This window comes from Malaya genurostris, chromosome 1, assembly GCF_030247185.1.
Source record: "Malaya genurostris strain Urasoe2022 chromosome 1, Malgen_1.1, whole genome shotgun sequence".
In the NCBI taxonomy this organism is placed as follows: Eukaryota; Metazoa; Arthropoda; class Insecta; order Diptera; family Culicidae; genus Malaya; species Malaya genurostris.
The window spans coordinates 30,782,972-30,798,657 of record NC_080570.1 but is presented as its reverse complement, the minus strand read 5'-3'; the positions used below and the strand labels follow the sequence as shown (position 1 = coordinate 30,798,657).

Here is a 15,686-nt window from a genome sequence, read left to right as displayed (position 1 = left end):
CAGCTACTTTGATACCGATGATGATGTTCATGCATTAGCAATAAAACGCTTTTTGACATGAATTTAATTTATAAAAGTAACAGGAGCGAAGGGTTTCAAACACACAGAACGCGCTGCGATTGAATGGCGCGTTTGAATTGCCGTCGCAAAATTTCAATTCCCAGCGGTTGATGCACCCAAGCTCATATAAATTGACTAAAATTATCAGTGCAACTTTAGTTCAACCGTTTGAAGGCATCATCTTTCAATACTCATTTTTTTCACTTCCAATACTTATGTCTAAAACAAATTTTTCAACTAACAGAATTTTGTTTCAATTACAACACCAGTTCTTTCAACTAAAATATTTGTTGAAATTGAAAGGTATGTGTCCTCACTAATTGACAGCATTTTTTTTTTCAAACAGTTAAATTAGTTGTTTCAACCATCGTTTCTGCTAATCGAAAAACAAAAATGACAGTTTAGTTAAAACAACAATCGATTAGTTGTACCAAATTTTAACCAACCGAATTCAGAAAATCAACTAATATTCTGGTTGAAATGGGATCGCGGGTGGTTCCGTGTAGATAGCAGGATAATATATTCGTTTGCTTTTAGCATTTCACAATAATTGACATATGGACTTTTATTGGATCGTTTTCGGGCTCTGACCGAATCACGAACCGAACCCGTTGCATGTTACACATAATTGAAACGCGATCACGGAAAGCGATGCTTCCCCCTTCGGTTTGACCTAAAAAGCCGAACCGGACCGGAAAGCGGAGAACGGATGAAACCCTTAAGTTCCATACTGCCACTGCTGTTACACGTATATTATAACGATAAGTGCGGCGCAGTATGCCATTGGCATTGACCTTGTTTTCGCTTTGTATCGTTTGCAAACTGCACGGAACCACCCGAGATCCATTTTCAACCAGAATATTAGTTGATTTTCTGAATTCGATTGGTTAAAATTTGGTACAACTAATCGATTGTTGTTTTATCTAAACTGTCATTTTTGTTTTTCGATTAGCAGAAACGATGGTTGAAACAACTAATTTAACTGTTTGAAAAAAAATGCTGTCAATTAGTGAGGACACATACCTTTCAATTCCAACAAATATTTTAGTTGAAATATCTGGTGTTGTTATTGAAACAAAATTCTGTTAGTTGAAAAATAAATCGGTTTTATTTGTTTTAGACATTGCAAATAGTTGAATCAACTCGAACAATGTTATTGATTTGCGAAAATAATCAAAATATACTTACTGATACACGTCATGATCTATTTGAAATATGTTCGGTGTGTTGAGATTCATGAAATAAATATCTTTGTTAAAATATAAATAGAACATCATCATCGGTATCGAACAGCTGAAAGTAAAACAGTCTGCTGGAAGTATTTCAATGATCGAATTTGAAGCATAAAATTTTTGCGCATAACTGAAAGATTACGAGATGATCATTCATTAACATTTTGTAATTTGTCACCAAATCCTTTTCATCTTAAACAAGGTTAACTTTATTACAACACCGCTGTTAGATAAACACTTGTTATAATAAATTTCTCAAATCGAATGAACATAATTTCACCAAACGCTTTAACCATCGATGTTGTTTTCATTGACATTTTGAAGCGACGCGAACAGATTTCAACTAAAAAAGTTGTTGAATTTGCATTGCGATTATTGTTTTGCTTTCAACTGTCTCCGGCATTTGACAGCATTCAAAACAACATATTTTTCAACTACTTGAATATATGCAAATCAAAAATCATATTGGTTGAATCAAAAAGAAATTAGTTAAATCAACTATCACAAAAATCAAAAACTGCGATATCGCAATTTTATGATCGAAGGGTTCTCCGTGTGGAACCGGAGTGTAGAATCGGCCGGTCGTCTTTACTGTCGAAGCAGACACTCGGGACAGGATCCATTGGCGAGGAGTTCCCCGGTAAACGAATCGATGTAAGTCTGCGTGGGAAGCCTTCGAAAAGCACGTCCTTTGTTTCGTTTGCTTTCGGTTGTGGCATAGAAAAAACTCGGCAGCTTTAACGAATACCTCTGAACAGTAGGGTTACGGCTAGCCGTCTTGAATTTATTCTTGTGTGGAAAATGTTAACAGTCGGTTGTTCCGGTTCTTTTGGAACACTAATGGTGGTAGTTCTCACATTTATGGAACTTCCAGACAGTAAACTGTTAAAACAAACTGTAAACATGAATTTTTATGGTTTACTAGCGGACCCCTGCACACTTCGTAGCGCAATAATAATAGATCCGATTTAAATAAATCAAAACTACTTCCAATCAATTTAACGGTTATTGCCAAAAAGACGGAGCCACAGGTTGAGAATAACTGTTCTGCGATAAAAAACATTTTTTGTTTCTCCATTTTCGGTACACAACAATTTTCCATGTAAAAACTCAAACCTCATGACACAAACTCCTTACGATTACCCTTGTGCTTTATTGACGGTAACATAAAAGCTAAATGAATGGGCAAATGACGTTTAAATTTAAATGACATATCAGTGGGAGTTCCCTCGATAACATTTGCCATTAACCTTTTAACTTTGAACTTTTTGTCTGCATTTGCTTCTGTACTTTCTGTATTTAGTGTTTTTCTGAACCTGTTCCTGTTCTTTCTGCTCTTGATTTTGAATTGTATGTATCAGTTTCTACATCTGTTTCAATACTCTGTGTTTGTTCCTGTGCTTTCTCTACATGTTCCTGTCCTCTCTGCACTTGTCCTAGTATTTTCAATATTTGTTTCTCTCATGACTGTACGCGTTCCTGTACTTTCTGCACCTGTTCCTGTACCTTAGACATTTGTTTTTGTGCGTTTGGCACTTGTTCCCCTTATTTCTACATCTACAGCTGTTTAGGAGAACTCACTAAACTCACAAAATCAAAATAATCAAACGACCTATGTGAAAGATGGTTTCAGAAGAATGTGGCCATGACTGTTCGCGATCAATGAAGTTGAATGATAAAATGAACCAACAATTGTTTTTAATTCGATCGCAGAAACTTTTCAGTTTGTGAGAAAGTTGATGAATCGTTTAAAAGAGGAAAAAAATGTCAACGTGGTGATTCTCAAATCCCGTTCGATGATGTCCGTAAAAGCGACAGAAGTGTTGGTTAGAGTATGCTGTATGGAACTGTTTATATCCACATAATAAATTGAATATCGAAGTACTCTGCAAGAACCGATGTGTAGAGAAAAATAGGCCCAAAGACGTCTCGAACGGGTTGATATAATTTGGATCGTATCTGGGTCAAATGAAGACGTTTGGGCTCAAATGAATAACCGTATTTGAAATTTGAAACAATCTCTAAATTTTGGAGGTCATGTTGAGAAAAATACGCACAAAATCTCCAAAGGTATCAAGTATATATTATTGATGCTGAAGGTGAATGGATTTGCAATAAATGTATTTGTCTGAAAGTACTCGATCCAATGAAGCGATATTTGAAATGAGTTTCGCACACTTGTAGCTGCGATTATGATCTTAAACCTTTTGTACAAATAATCATCTCAATTGTAGAGTCGCCATATTATTTCACCGATTGCTCGACTTTCATTGAATCAACGAATTGTGATAAAATCGGATACAACATCGTTGTTTCGATTCTAAGAAGCAATACCACAGACAGAATAGTTCGAAAATTGTTCAACACTACTATTATAGCGACGTGAAAACTCGAAGCGAATGCACATATTTTCAACTTACCCATCTATCGAACAGAGATATCGGATCTCACTTTGACAATTAGTTTTTGCATATTGAGATGAACAGGGTTGCTGTTACTCTACCAAATTATATTCGCATTTTACTCCAAATTTATTTCATTTAATAATTGAATGTACTTTTTGTAACAGTTGTGTTTGGGTTCATCTAATGAAATTCAAAAAGTTTGACTATAACTGACCCCAAACTCCATTGAACACTTCAATCTTGTTGTCTCTGGATGAAAGTTCAGCGCATTGTGGTAGCAATAATTACATCCATCGATAAGATAGAGATTCACATTTTTGAAATTTAAAGAAAACAACGAATCATAAAATAACGTGCTCTCGTCAATGACTTAATTTTCTTACAGTCGTTCTTTAGTTTCAATTGACGGCATTGAACACAAATTATATATATTGAAAAATGGAAACCTGTATGCTGTGCATTTCGTGCCCATACTTGAACATGTGGTTCGAAATAAAGAAACACGTAAATCAAGTAGGCTCAGTAAATTTGAATATAAATCAGCTAGTTTGGCGCCAAAAGATTTTATCAATAATCTAGTATTCATATTTTGCTCTCCAGCGGGCAGCAACATTGCATAACTTGATACACGCCAAACAATCATCGGAGATCTAGCATGCATTGAGAGGAAAGTTTCCAGTTCAGAACGAACCAATTTTCTAATTTTTCTCTACTTTCCCGAAGGATTTTCCTTATGTACTATAGCCTAAAACCTCCGCATAAACATCACCTTTCGAACAAAAAAAATCATTTGAAGATCGGCCCTCGCATACCAGAGAACATTAGCAACACACACTTTTTTCGCTATTATTTTATATACAGGGTCCGGCACTCGAAGTGTAACCAATTAAAAAGGCCATAAATTCAGTTTAGAAAAATACTTTTACTTAATTCAAAGTACAAAATGTGTAAAAATAATACAAAATTTAGAATCAATTCACTTTTGCTCGATATGACCACCTTTTGCCTTGACTATGGCCTTGAGACGGTCAAAAAACGAATCGCAAGCTGCCCAAATGTGACTTGCAGGTATTTTGGCCCACTCGCGGACAATAACTTTTTTCAGCGCCTCGAGACTGGTGTATCTTTTAGTTCGGACTTTGCTCTCCAAAATGGCCCAAAGATCCATTGGATTCGCATCTGGTGAATTTGAGAGCCATTGTGTGGACGTGATGAAGTTCGGAACGTTGTTTTTCAGCCTTTCTTGGTTCACTCGAGCTTTGTGAGACGGTGCCGAGACCTGCTGAAACGTCCATGGTCTGCCACCGAAATGTTTGTCTGCCCACGGCTTCAAAGCAACCTCCAGAATACTTTCCCGATAATATGTCGCATTTACCTTGACGCCAGGCTCGATGAAAACGATTGGAGAGCGCCCATCTGCGGTTACAGCGGCCCAAACCATTATCTGTTGCGGGTGCTGCCTCCTGGTGGCCAATCGATGACTCAAATTCTCGTATGAACGGTTGGTCAAGTAAACCCTATCGTTTTGAGAGTTTGCGAATTGCTTAATTGGAAAAATTTTCTCGTCAGAAAATACAATGTTCGGAAATTGACCGCTTTCGGCCAAACGAAGCAACTCCTTCGCTCTCTCAAGTCTAACTTGTTGCTGCTTCGGTGTGAGATCATGCGCCTTTTGGATCTTGTAAGGCTTGACCTTCAGATCATTTTTCAGTATGCGGCGGATGCTACGGTCGGATATTTTCAGTTCTTTTGCCATTTGATTGGCACTTCGTCGAGGATTTCGTTCAAGTCGCTTCTTCACTTTTTGAACCATCTCACGTGACGTTGCAGTCTTTTGATGACCACCTCCATGACGTTTTCCGATGCTACTAGTATTATTGTAACGAGTTATGGTGCGATAAACAAAAACTTTATTCATTTAAGGTGTTTGAGCTCACGAACAATCGCTGGTTGTGATTTTCCATCTAAATATAAAGCAATCACACTATTGCGTTTTAAATCCATCACTGATTTTTTTTCGCGTTCACTTTTGGCAAAATGCTTTCTTGCGCTTGTAAACAATACAACTCCGAACTGTCATTTAGCAAATTCCTAGAGAGCTGATGCCCGTGCGTCAGCTGCGCGAGCGGTCTGAAGTTGGTTACACTTCGAGTGCCGGACCCTGTATATAGATTTTTCTCCATACCATCGGAAATATGTTCATCCATTTATAATAGAATTTTTTAGTAATATGGGATATCCAAATCTAACTCAAAGTTGAAGTTTTCTAAAATGTTTGGTATGAACGAGGATTAAGGTGAAATTCAGAGCCAACATAAAGAGCGAAAAATACCAAGCACATGAATTGAACGAATAATCGTCCAAAGTGTATAGAAAAGACATTACTTGGTAATAATAACATTACTGTTCCCAGTGTGAAGTCCCCTATCTGTATGGATCAGAGCCCAATTTTACGTACGGGGTTGAATAAAAGCCATAATGAAATACTTACAAGGCCGAGGATCAAACAAACGACGTCTAGCTTATGAAGCTGCTACCTTACCACCTAAACTATGGACTCTGACAAATTCGTAATAAACTTTGAAATGGAAAATTAATGTATTTTATTGCTTTCTTTTTATCGCCACCATATCGAAAAGCGCCCATCTAAAAAACCAATCCAACTAGGAATAATTTATCATCCCGCGGTCATAATTAAATCCAGTGAAACGACCCATTCAAACCCAAACAGAACCGTCGGTAGCACAAATCACCTCTATTCAGTGAGTGGTGGGAGTGGTTCTGTAATTATTTATTACAATATGTTCGAAGCTCGTGATTCACGTCCGTAAATATTTGCTTTCCAAACATACAGAACCGGCGCAAATCCGAATCCGGCGGACGCAGACCGGTCAGTAGCAGCAGCAGCAGTAGTTTCCAAAATCTAAACCTCATCAACGTCAACCATTTTTCCGCTCGTTTGTCGTGATTGCCCGTTTTGTAGCCAATCTAAACCATCTGTCGGTCGGAACCGTTAAAGTGGAAGTAGATTCTAGCAGCGTGTTGTAACCGACTCACACACACACACACTGCGCCCGTGCCGCCATTCGATTGGTCGATTAAGTTGAAATCGCTGCTTTGCATAATTCCAATCTAAACAATCGGCGTTGCAGTTGCACTTGCAAGTACCTACTATTCAAACACGCCGGTTGACGCCAGCATCCTCCGGGCGGTCGCGGACTCTCGATGATGTTCAACATCAGCGTAGCGTCAGAAAGGGAAAATAAACATTTTGAAAATTCAGACAGACTGGCGGACAGTGCGAAATACTGCTACCAGAAAAACCACCGAACGGCTCGCCATCCGTTCGGTTTTCTGTGGCGTAATGAGAGTGCTTTCTGGTGTGTGATTGAAGCACGTTCGCCAACACTTTTCGGTTTCGGGAAAAGTAATAGAGTCCATGCGGTTACTGAGGGTTACTGAACGCTAGACGATATCTTAGTTGCGTTGGTTTGCGGGTCTTAACAGTAGTGCAGGATTTATTCAGTCGCACAACTATTTTGGTCTAAACTTTATCATTAGCTAGTACAGAAACTGAGTAATACTGAGAGCCACCATCATCAAACCATTTTCACCATCAGCATCCTCCGTAGCGGTGGACCGCTGCTCTGCTACATAAATGTTTGTTGTCTAACACCAAAAAACATTACGGATTTATGTTAACCTTGTAGCACCTCAAGTTACAGTGCGTCTCCATCGAGGGAATGCTTCCTGCCTGCCAGAAGTTGGCTCAAGCTCACACATCCGTGAAATCCATCCTTCTAGCTCCAACCTGTAGGAGGTGCCTGTGCCTGACGAGAAATGTAAATAGTAAACAGCTTCAGCATGCATCCACGTCGGGTGTTCTGCTGAATCCTGTTTGGTTCAGTTGACGACGTGATGGTCGTGTCGAATTGCAGATAAACGGGGTTTACGTTTCATGCAGTGCTGCGGTTGGTGGATTGCATGCAGAAGCCATCATCATCATCATCATCATCATGTGTGTTGATTCGCATTCGACACACCAGAGGGAATGTGACACTTTGTAGTAACGTTACACGAAGCTCTATTTGATTGATTTGATTTGAATACGATTACATATAATCAATGTGATGGAAATTTCCCCTGGAACAACTGTGTCATTGTAGTTTTTTTCCTGTTAGAAAATTTAGTCACTTCAATTTACAAATCGTTACATCGATAAACAGATTGAGAACATGTTGTTTATCGTCGGTAGGGAACTGTTTCAGAATGAAACGGTGAAATGTAGCGTTGACATTGGAAGAACTATACGAAAAAGATGGGAGGAGAAACAACCAGACTGAAGTTTGGCAGGAATAGTTGAAATTTTTCAACTCAAACCAATATCAATCGGTGTGATCTGATAAAAACTATAACCGGAAGTCGGATCCGTACAAAAGCCAACAGCAGTTTATGAGACCGTAAAACCTTTCTTTTGAGTCTAAAATTTTAAAAATCGACTCAGTCGTCTCTTTGAAAATTTGTTTTTGACAACTATTTTCGGTTCTTTCGGAACCAGAAACTGATCCGATTGGCCAACAACTAAATAACTTTTAAATTGAAACAGTTTTGAGCCAAATTTCGAAAGGAATCCGTTTTTTTTTCATCATTACTCTAAACGAAGATTCGTAATTTCATACACACTTCACCCTGCATCTCCGGAACCGGGAACCGAGTTCGGACAAAATTCTACACCGACATATTGAATCATTTTTTTTTCATTAGAATCCTAGTTTGTGAAAATCGGTCCAGCCGGTTCTGAGACATTGAGGTGATTTCCGGTTTGAAGTACATGATCACTTTTTTTTTATATTTCCGAACAGGGCTGCTGAGAGAAAGGAGGAATCTCCCCGGACCAGGAAAATCGAATCTCTAAAAATTGTGTTTTGTTCTTCGTATTATCTAGTGAATTCGACGATATTTCCACGACAATGTTTTTGAAACTTCTCGTGTTTAGGGGTCCATAATATTGCAGTTCTTCCGAGACTGAATTTTCTATCGATGACCCTGCTCCCGGATTCGGGAACGATGATCCCCGGTATACCCAAAAGCGATGTACATTGTCATCAACTAACCTGGCTGATTGTTGAATTATTCAGTTAGTTGAAAGTGTTTTGTTTGATTTTTCAGAGTCATATAAAGAAATACACTCTTGTAAAGACTGTCCCAGAAAGTATGGACGCACTTTGATTTCGCTGTAAATAATTCACAAGTGTTAGATATTTAAATTTTATTCGATATACTGATAATATTAGGCTACAACAACAGAATATTATTCTCAACATTTACTACTTAGCCATTGTAGACTAGCGGGTGCACCTTCTTGCATACGTTCCTCATTAAATTCCGTACAGATTTCTTGGCGAAAAGTTTTGACACTTTTTTCTAATCTTTTTCGAACTGTTGAATGGTTTCGGCTGCCGAGAAATGTTTCCTGAAATGTGCCTTTGTAAATGTCCAAAATTCCTCAATTGGTCGAAGTTGTGGGTAATATGGTGGATTTGGTTTTTGGTAGTATACCATTCTACCGTTGATTTAGAGTAGTGGCTAGAAGCAAGATCTCGCCAAGCAAGACAACAGGATCCTTGTGGCTTCGAACCATGGATAGAAGTCGTTTTTGTAAACATTCCTTGATGTATATTTCGCTGTTCATTGAAGCAGTGGTGATGAAGGGTTTCGAAATCTTACCGCAGCTACAAATTGCTTGCCAGACCATAGCTTTCTTACCAAATTTTTCGACTTCAATCGATGTCTCGGACTGGTTTAACACTTGCCCTTCTCACATCGTTTAATATTGTGGTCCCGACAAGGATTTGTAATCGAATTTCACGTAGGTTTCGTCGTCCATGATTATGTAGTTCAAATTTCCAGCAAAAATCGTATTGTACAGCTTTCGAACCCTCGGCCTGATCGATGATTCTTGTTTCGGACTACGTATTGGTCGTTTCTGCTTCTTATAGGTTCGAAGATTTAAACGTTCTTTAGCACGAAGAACATTTGACTTCGAAGTGTCCACTTTTTGGCCACATCCCGAACTGAAATTTCCTTCTTTTACTCGAACGCCTTCAGTATCGTTAGTTTATCCAACTGAGGGTTAACAGGACCTTTTTTCGACCCGTTTTCGGTTTATCCTCAAAGGTGTTATCCTCACCGAACTTCCTGATTGCATTTCGCACGCCTTTTTCACTTACTCCTTCCAGTTTTGCTATCTTTCTCAGTGACAGTCCGCGTTCTGTGCACCACATTTGTACACAATTTGTCGACGTTGTTCTGCTGAAAGTCCACGCATTTCGAAACAAACTAATGAAAACGAATAAACAACTGCACAAGTGGTTAGAGAAGAGTGTAAACAACCGGACGCAGCCATAAAAATTGACAGATTCAGCGGTTTTTGGTTGCGTCCATACTCTCTGGCACAGTCTTTAATGGAAATGTTTTTTACTTATCAGTGTGTAATTTCAGAACCGGAAGACGTATACGGATGGAATTCGAATATGTAATTTGTGAAAATTGATCCGGCGGATTCTGCGGAAATCGAGTCTACTTTTTAATGTTGTTGCCCCTTTCACCCCGTCAATCCGGAACCGAAAGTCGGATGCAAATGAAATTCAATTGCATGTTAAGGGGGCTCTCATTTTAATCTAAGTTGAAGAAAATCGGCTGATCATTTTTTTGGCTTATTTTTCCCTGCTGTTCCTGAACCGGAAGTTCGATCCGGAGATAAAATTGAATAACAGGGTATGGGACCAAGAAACCTTTCATTTGAAGCTAAATTTGTGAAGATCGGCTCAGCATCTTTCAGAAAATCGAGGTATATTTTTGCTACATACACACATAGACACACAAAGATAGGCATTACGCGTACTCGAGGAACGGAGTAAAATCGTATATGACACTCGGCCCTTCGGGTCTTAGTTCGAAAGTCGGGTTGTTACGGTGATTGCATATCATTTCTAAAGAAGAAAGGCGAAGCAAAATTGTTTATATGAAAGTAACAAAAAAAACTCACTTTTCATAGAATACAGTTTATCCTGATAAATCTTATATATTATTTGGATGTAAAGAGTTCAACTTCTGATGATATCATGTAAACGGGTACCGACTTTTTAAAAACCAGCTTTGGAAGATACACAATACAGCCGCCATTTTGGTTTTTTTTGTCAATCTAAAAAAAAAGGTTTTTCTCACCAGCAAACATACGAATCTTCTAAAAGAGGGGTTGGGGTCCAATAGAAGATTGATAGTAACTATTATCTTTCTCCGGACAGGATCAGTCTGGAGGCCGTGTGGAATTCCCCGGGGGTTTCTGCTTCCATGTCGTAAAAGGCCACAATTGAAGAAGGTTTCTCTTTTCCTACTTTCAGGTACTAGAACATTTTTTTACTAAACCATCACTGGGTTCAACAAAAGGTTTTTCTTTAATCCAAAATTTTTCAAGAGATTGTTTTAAGAATAGTTCTTCACCACTATAGGTTTTGATGAGCTCAATTTATACGCGTTTCTCGTCGCTTATCGCATGGTGTGATTCGCTTAGTTATTGCAAGTTTTCTATATTTTATACTCTTTTAATACCTTAAATGAAATTAGGAATTTAGTTTTCTAATGCATGTTTTAAGCCGTCTAGATGGTGATGAGCCCGATTTGTGCGCGTTCTTTGTCTTTTCTTTTGAATATGGCGTTTCGTCAGCAATGAAATTGTTCCACTAGAATAATACACTTATCTAGCACACGTATCTTCTTACCAAATCAGCCGTTTCAAGAAAACATTCTCTCGAAAAATTTAAAAATGATAAAAACATTTTGTTGAACCCAGTGATAGTTTAGTAAAACAAGTTTTAGTACCTGAAAGTAGGAAAAGAGAAAAATATGTCTGGTACGGGTGACGGTTTTTCATTTCGATCGGTTACGGGTCGGGTTCGGGTTCAAATTCTTTTTACTTTCGATACGGGTTACGGGACGGGTCACTCAAAAAGAATCAAATATAAATTAAAATCAAGATGTCAAGATTTACCAAAACAAATGCATGATTTAGCAATCAATTTACTCTTGTGGAAAACGGATCACTCCATTTGTGACAACCGAAACTATCAACGGGCAGGTACACGTAAAAGAACGTCTACTTCCACTTCTAAGGTCACTCAATGGTCCTACGCCTATCTGACCGGATTTAGACTCATGCCATTACTTCAAAGATGTTTTGGGGGTAGCATAAAGCTAATGAGGTCAGCTTCGTGCCATCATGATGCAGCTGTTTTGGAAACATCCTAAGGAAGTAAAATTAGATAAGATTATTGTTAAGCGACTACTAGGATTTTTCGTTAATTTTCTTGCACTGATCGGAAGTCAAAGGAGTCAGGTATTGTTCAGATACAAAGAGTTCTGCGAAATCTATGTAATAGAAAGTAAACAAAGAGCTACCGTCTCTCACATTTGCGACCATTTGAAAAAATCACCCAAATACAGTATAAACTGTAAACATAAATAAGTCATCATCGAGTAGACACAGACTTTGATTAATTGCCGACCTTAGAATTTTCACTAATTTTTGTTAGCTCTCCTTTTTTATTCCCTTTGAATGTCGCGCACCCATTCATAAAACAAATCATGGAACTCAAACAGGCAAAGAAACTCTGTCTGACAGCACTTGAACGTTTTTTTTTCAAAAGCCAAACAATTTTCTTCAAGGAACTTTGCCACGGCGACTGCATGGTACCGAGCGCTTAGGGCGCAATCCTGTTATTCGTCTTGACAACTAATCTCGTTTTCAAATTTAGTCGCTTCATCAAAGAGAGCATGTTTTTGCTAACGAAAGCAACAATACGCAACAGCAAGAAAAAAATAAATATATATATTCGTACACATTTGCTCGTTATAATTTATCGTCTGCGCTGTGAATCATCGTTGTCATAAATTTGTCCTTCCCTCGCAATACATCATCGTGCAACAATGGCCCGTGACACTTGCGCCAGCCCGTTTCTTCGTCTTTTCTTTCGATCACTTGTGTCAGTTTGGCACCGTTGTATCTTACATCAAGCTTATCGATACATGACGACGGAAGATTGATGATAGACGTCGGTGTAATCTTCCGGGCGTGGCCTACTAGATGTATGGCAAAACGGGGTTACACCTGAAGGCTGTAGCCAACTTCTTGAAGCAACAGCTAACATGGAAGGTTGTATTCCCACGAGAAAAAATAGCAAACAGGAAATTGGGAAAGAGGTTTCTAATCTAAATCTTCTAATCTGAACGGGATTGGACAGCAAGATAATATAATCACGATTGCTTTGCTGGGTACTCTTCAGTTAACAAATCGTCTCGAAGACGACATCATTGCCATGAGAATGACATGTATTTGGTCCGACGATGTTTTCAATTACAAGCCATTACAGCCAAGCGTAACGATTTTTAATCGCAATTTCCGTTTCTCTTTCTCTCCAATACAGAAAAGTCATTCAGCTTATCATCGTGGAGGAGGGAAGCTACGAGAAGGACGTGCTGTTCTACGTGAATATCGGCGAGCCACAGCAAATCGGAGGTAAATTTCCATGGTGACAGACCCGTCAGTTTGGTACATTGCTGTCTTAGTTGACGGCTCTATTCGGCAATGAAGAAGTAAAATGACAATATCTTTTTCTCTGTTTGTATCTAGTTCGAGTACTGACACCGTAAACTTTAGGGTTTTTCTTTTGATTTGGTACCTAGTTCGTTTGTAGTTTTGTTTAATATTTTCGATGATTTAATATGGATAGTACGGTAGATGATATAAAATCTAGGTTTTATTTTATGTTGCAATTAACATTTACTTTCTCTTTGGGTTTAGCTCATCGCAACATTGCACAGCTCTAGTAGTCTGATTTAGCAATTAGAATTAGGAATTGGTCAACAAAATGATTACTAGGATTTTCTCAACCCTACAGTTACTAACATCGGTCCTCACAATAAACTGATAAAAATTGGTACGATAAGATATAATATTGCAACATTTAAAACACACTAAATTCATACGAATTACTCTTAACTCTTTAGATAAGTGTAAACACACAGCAAAAAAAAAGAATTGTAACAATCGCGATGTGATTATCTATTGATGTGGAAACAATTCAGATGTACTGAACATCAATTGCAATAATTTTCTGTTTTGAAGAAATATTTCAGATTAATCACATCGAAACAACGTATTAAGTACATTGTATCATTTTCTATTGAGCGGAGCTCATGCTATGTACGTTGTTCGACGATGGTATACGGGCGAGGCATTTTCTTTCCTTTATGGTAAGATACCAAATCCACCTAAAACATCGAACTGAACAACTGTGCTGCTTAAGGAAAATGTTTCAATTGCAGTTCATATTCCTGTCCAGGAAGCTATCTTGACGTAGCATCTTCTTCTTCAGCTGACGCGGTTCCAGTTTGAGTTTCGCATGTAAGCACTGACCACTGAATTCGGTTCCAGAATTTAGTTGTAGAATCCAGGCCTAGAATTCAAAATCCAGTTACCGAATCCAAGTTCCGAATTCAGTTCCGGAATACAAGTTCAGAATTCAGTTCCCTAATCCAGGTTCAATAGTCAATTCCAGAATCCAGGTTCACAATTTAGATCCAGAATTCAGCTCAAGAAACCAGCTTCAGGTTTCAGATCCGAAATACAGTTAAACTATCTAACTTCAGAATTCAGTTGCAAAATCCAATTCAGAATTCAGTTCTCGAATCTATCAGCAATCAGTCCGAAAGTTCAGGTCCGGAGTTCAGTTCCAGAATCCAGGCTCAGAACGCAGTTCCAGAATTCAGTTCAAGAATCCAGGTGCCGCAATTACTTCCAGAATTCAGGTTCAGTACTTAGTTCAAGGTTCATAAACTCAGTTCCAGTCGCAGAATCCAGGCCTAGAATTCAGAGTTCAGTTACGGTTCAGAATTGAGTCTCAGAATCCAAGTAGAATTCAGTTTTTGAATCCAGGTTCAGAATTCATATTCAGAAATTAGCTCAAGAATCCAGATCCAGAATTCAATTTCAGAATCCAGGCTCAAAATTCTCTTTCAGTATCCAGGTCCTGAATTCAGTTCCAAAATCAGTCTAGAATCCAGTTCTAAAGTCCTGGTCCGAAGTTCAGTCCCAGAATCCAGGTTCAGTTTTCAGTTCCAAATTACAGATCCTAAATTCAAGAAATTAGTATTAAAATCCTGGTTCAGTTCTAGAACCCAGATTCAGAATTCAGTTCAAGATAACAGAATCCAGGCCCAGCATTTACTTACAAAGTTCAGGTTCAGAGCTTGAGTTCTGGGTGCAGAATTTAGTTTCTGGTTCGTTATTTAGTTCACGAATTCAAAACACTGGTCCTGAATTTAATTGCAGAATCCAGGCTTCAGTTCCAAAACCTAAGTTCAGAAATCAGTTCCAGAATCCAGAATTTCTAAATGTACGTTCTGAATTTGAATCCAGAAATTAGTTCCAGAATCTAGGTTATCAATTTTGTTCCATCTAGGAACTGAGCTTCAGGCCTGGGGTACAGTTCAAGAATCCAAGTTCAGAATTCAGTTCTCTTATTCAGAATCCAAGTTCAAAATCCAGGTCCCAAATTAAATTCGGAGTACAGTTCCAGAACCCATGTTCAGAGCTCAGTTTGAAAATCCAGGTGCGTATTTACAGTCTCAGAGTTCAGGTTCAGAACTCAGTTCTATGTTCCACATTCAGTTTCAGTTCCAAAATTCAATTCCATAACAGAGTTCATGCTACAGTTACAAAATCTAAGTTCAGAATTTAGTTCATGAATCCAAATACAGCATTCACTTCCAAAATTCTTAGAATTCAGTTCTAGGTTCAGGGTCCAGTTCCAACTCCTGAATTCAGTTACCCAATCCAGGTCCAGAATTGAATTCCGAAATTCAGACTTAGAACTCGGATCCAGTCCAGAATTCAGCATCAGAATTCCAGTACTGAATTCAGTTCCCTAAT

At 38.4% G+C, this 15,686-nt stretch overlaps 1 protein-coding gene across 8 annotated transcripts in view; it reads left to right on the top strand.

Moving 5' to 3' along the window:
- The window catches only part of LOC131435824 (sodium/calcium exchanger 1), a 367,945-nt gene that overhangs the window by 202,924 nt on the left and 149,335 nt on the right, over positions 1–15,686 (top strand). For all 8 annotated transcript variants that reach the window (XM_058604051.1, XM_058604067.1, XM_058604058.1 and 5 more), the window contains one exon: positions 13,180–13,271. In XM_058604051.1, coding sequence (XP_058460034.1) covers positions 13,180–13,271 — 92 coding nt within the window. The remainder of the gene's footprint in view (positions 1–13,179; positions 13,272–15,686) is intronic.